The sequence below is a fragment of the Saprolegnia diclina genome (genome assembly GCF_000281045.1).
Source record: "Saprolegnia diclina VS20 unplaced genomic scaffold supercont1.268, whole genome shotgun sequence".
In the NCBI taxonomy this organism is placed as follows: domain Eukaryota; phylum Oomycota; class Saprolegniomycetes; order Saprolegniales; family Saprolegniaceae; genus Saprolegnia; species Saprolegnia diclina.
This window is the reverse complement of record NW_008246335.1, coordinates 4,048-4,516: the sequence shown is the minus strand read 5'-3', so window position 1 is coordinate 4,516 and position 469 is coordinate 4,048. Positions and strand designations below refer to the sequence as shown.

At 60.8% G+C, this 469-nt stretch overlaps 1 protein-coding gene across 1 annotated transcript in view; it reads right to left on the bottom strand.

Moving 5' to 3' along the window:
• SDRG_17328 (hypothetical protein) overlaps positions 1–469 on the bottom strand; it is a gene marked incomplete at both ends in the record, with an annotated part of 5,098 nt that overhangs the window by 634 nt on the left and 3,995 nt on the right. The window contains 2 exons of the mRNA XM_008623569.1: positions 41–139; positions 187–460. Coding sequence (XP_008621791.1) covers positions 41–139; positions 187–460 — 373 coding nt within the window. The remainder of the gene's footprint in view (positions 1–40; positions 140–186; positions 461–469) is intronic.

Here is a 469-nt window from a genome sequence, read left to right as displayed (position 1 = left end):
TTCTGGAGCGTCGTTTGGTTGCTGTACGTGCCTTTCGGACACGGATACTCGTGCATCGTGCGAGTCCCTTGTGGACAGTAGTACCCTTGCGGACACGCCAGCCCACTGTAGTCGCTCGTCCCCGCCGGACAGTAATAACCTACATCCATGGAGAGTTTGTACCGATTCACATGTGATGAGGTATACCGGCAGGACACGGCGTGCACTGACTCGCACCCGTACTGATCGAGTACGTCCCGGCCGCACACACCGTCGGTGCGCTCGACCCGCCAGAACAAAAGTTGGCCACCGGACATATGCCGCCACCCAGTTGTACGCCGTTCACGGTCGATATACCAGTCGGCCGCGCCACAGCGTTGTTGAACTGGCAAAAGTACCCCGGGTCGCACGGACCACTCGGCGCCACGGCACCCGTCGTATTGCAGTACTGCCCCGGTGCGCACAGCTGACAGTCTGAGAGCTGCCGCCC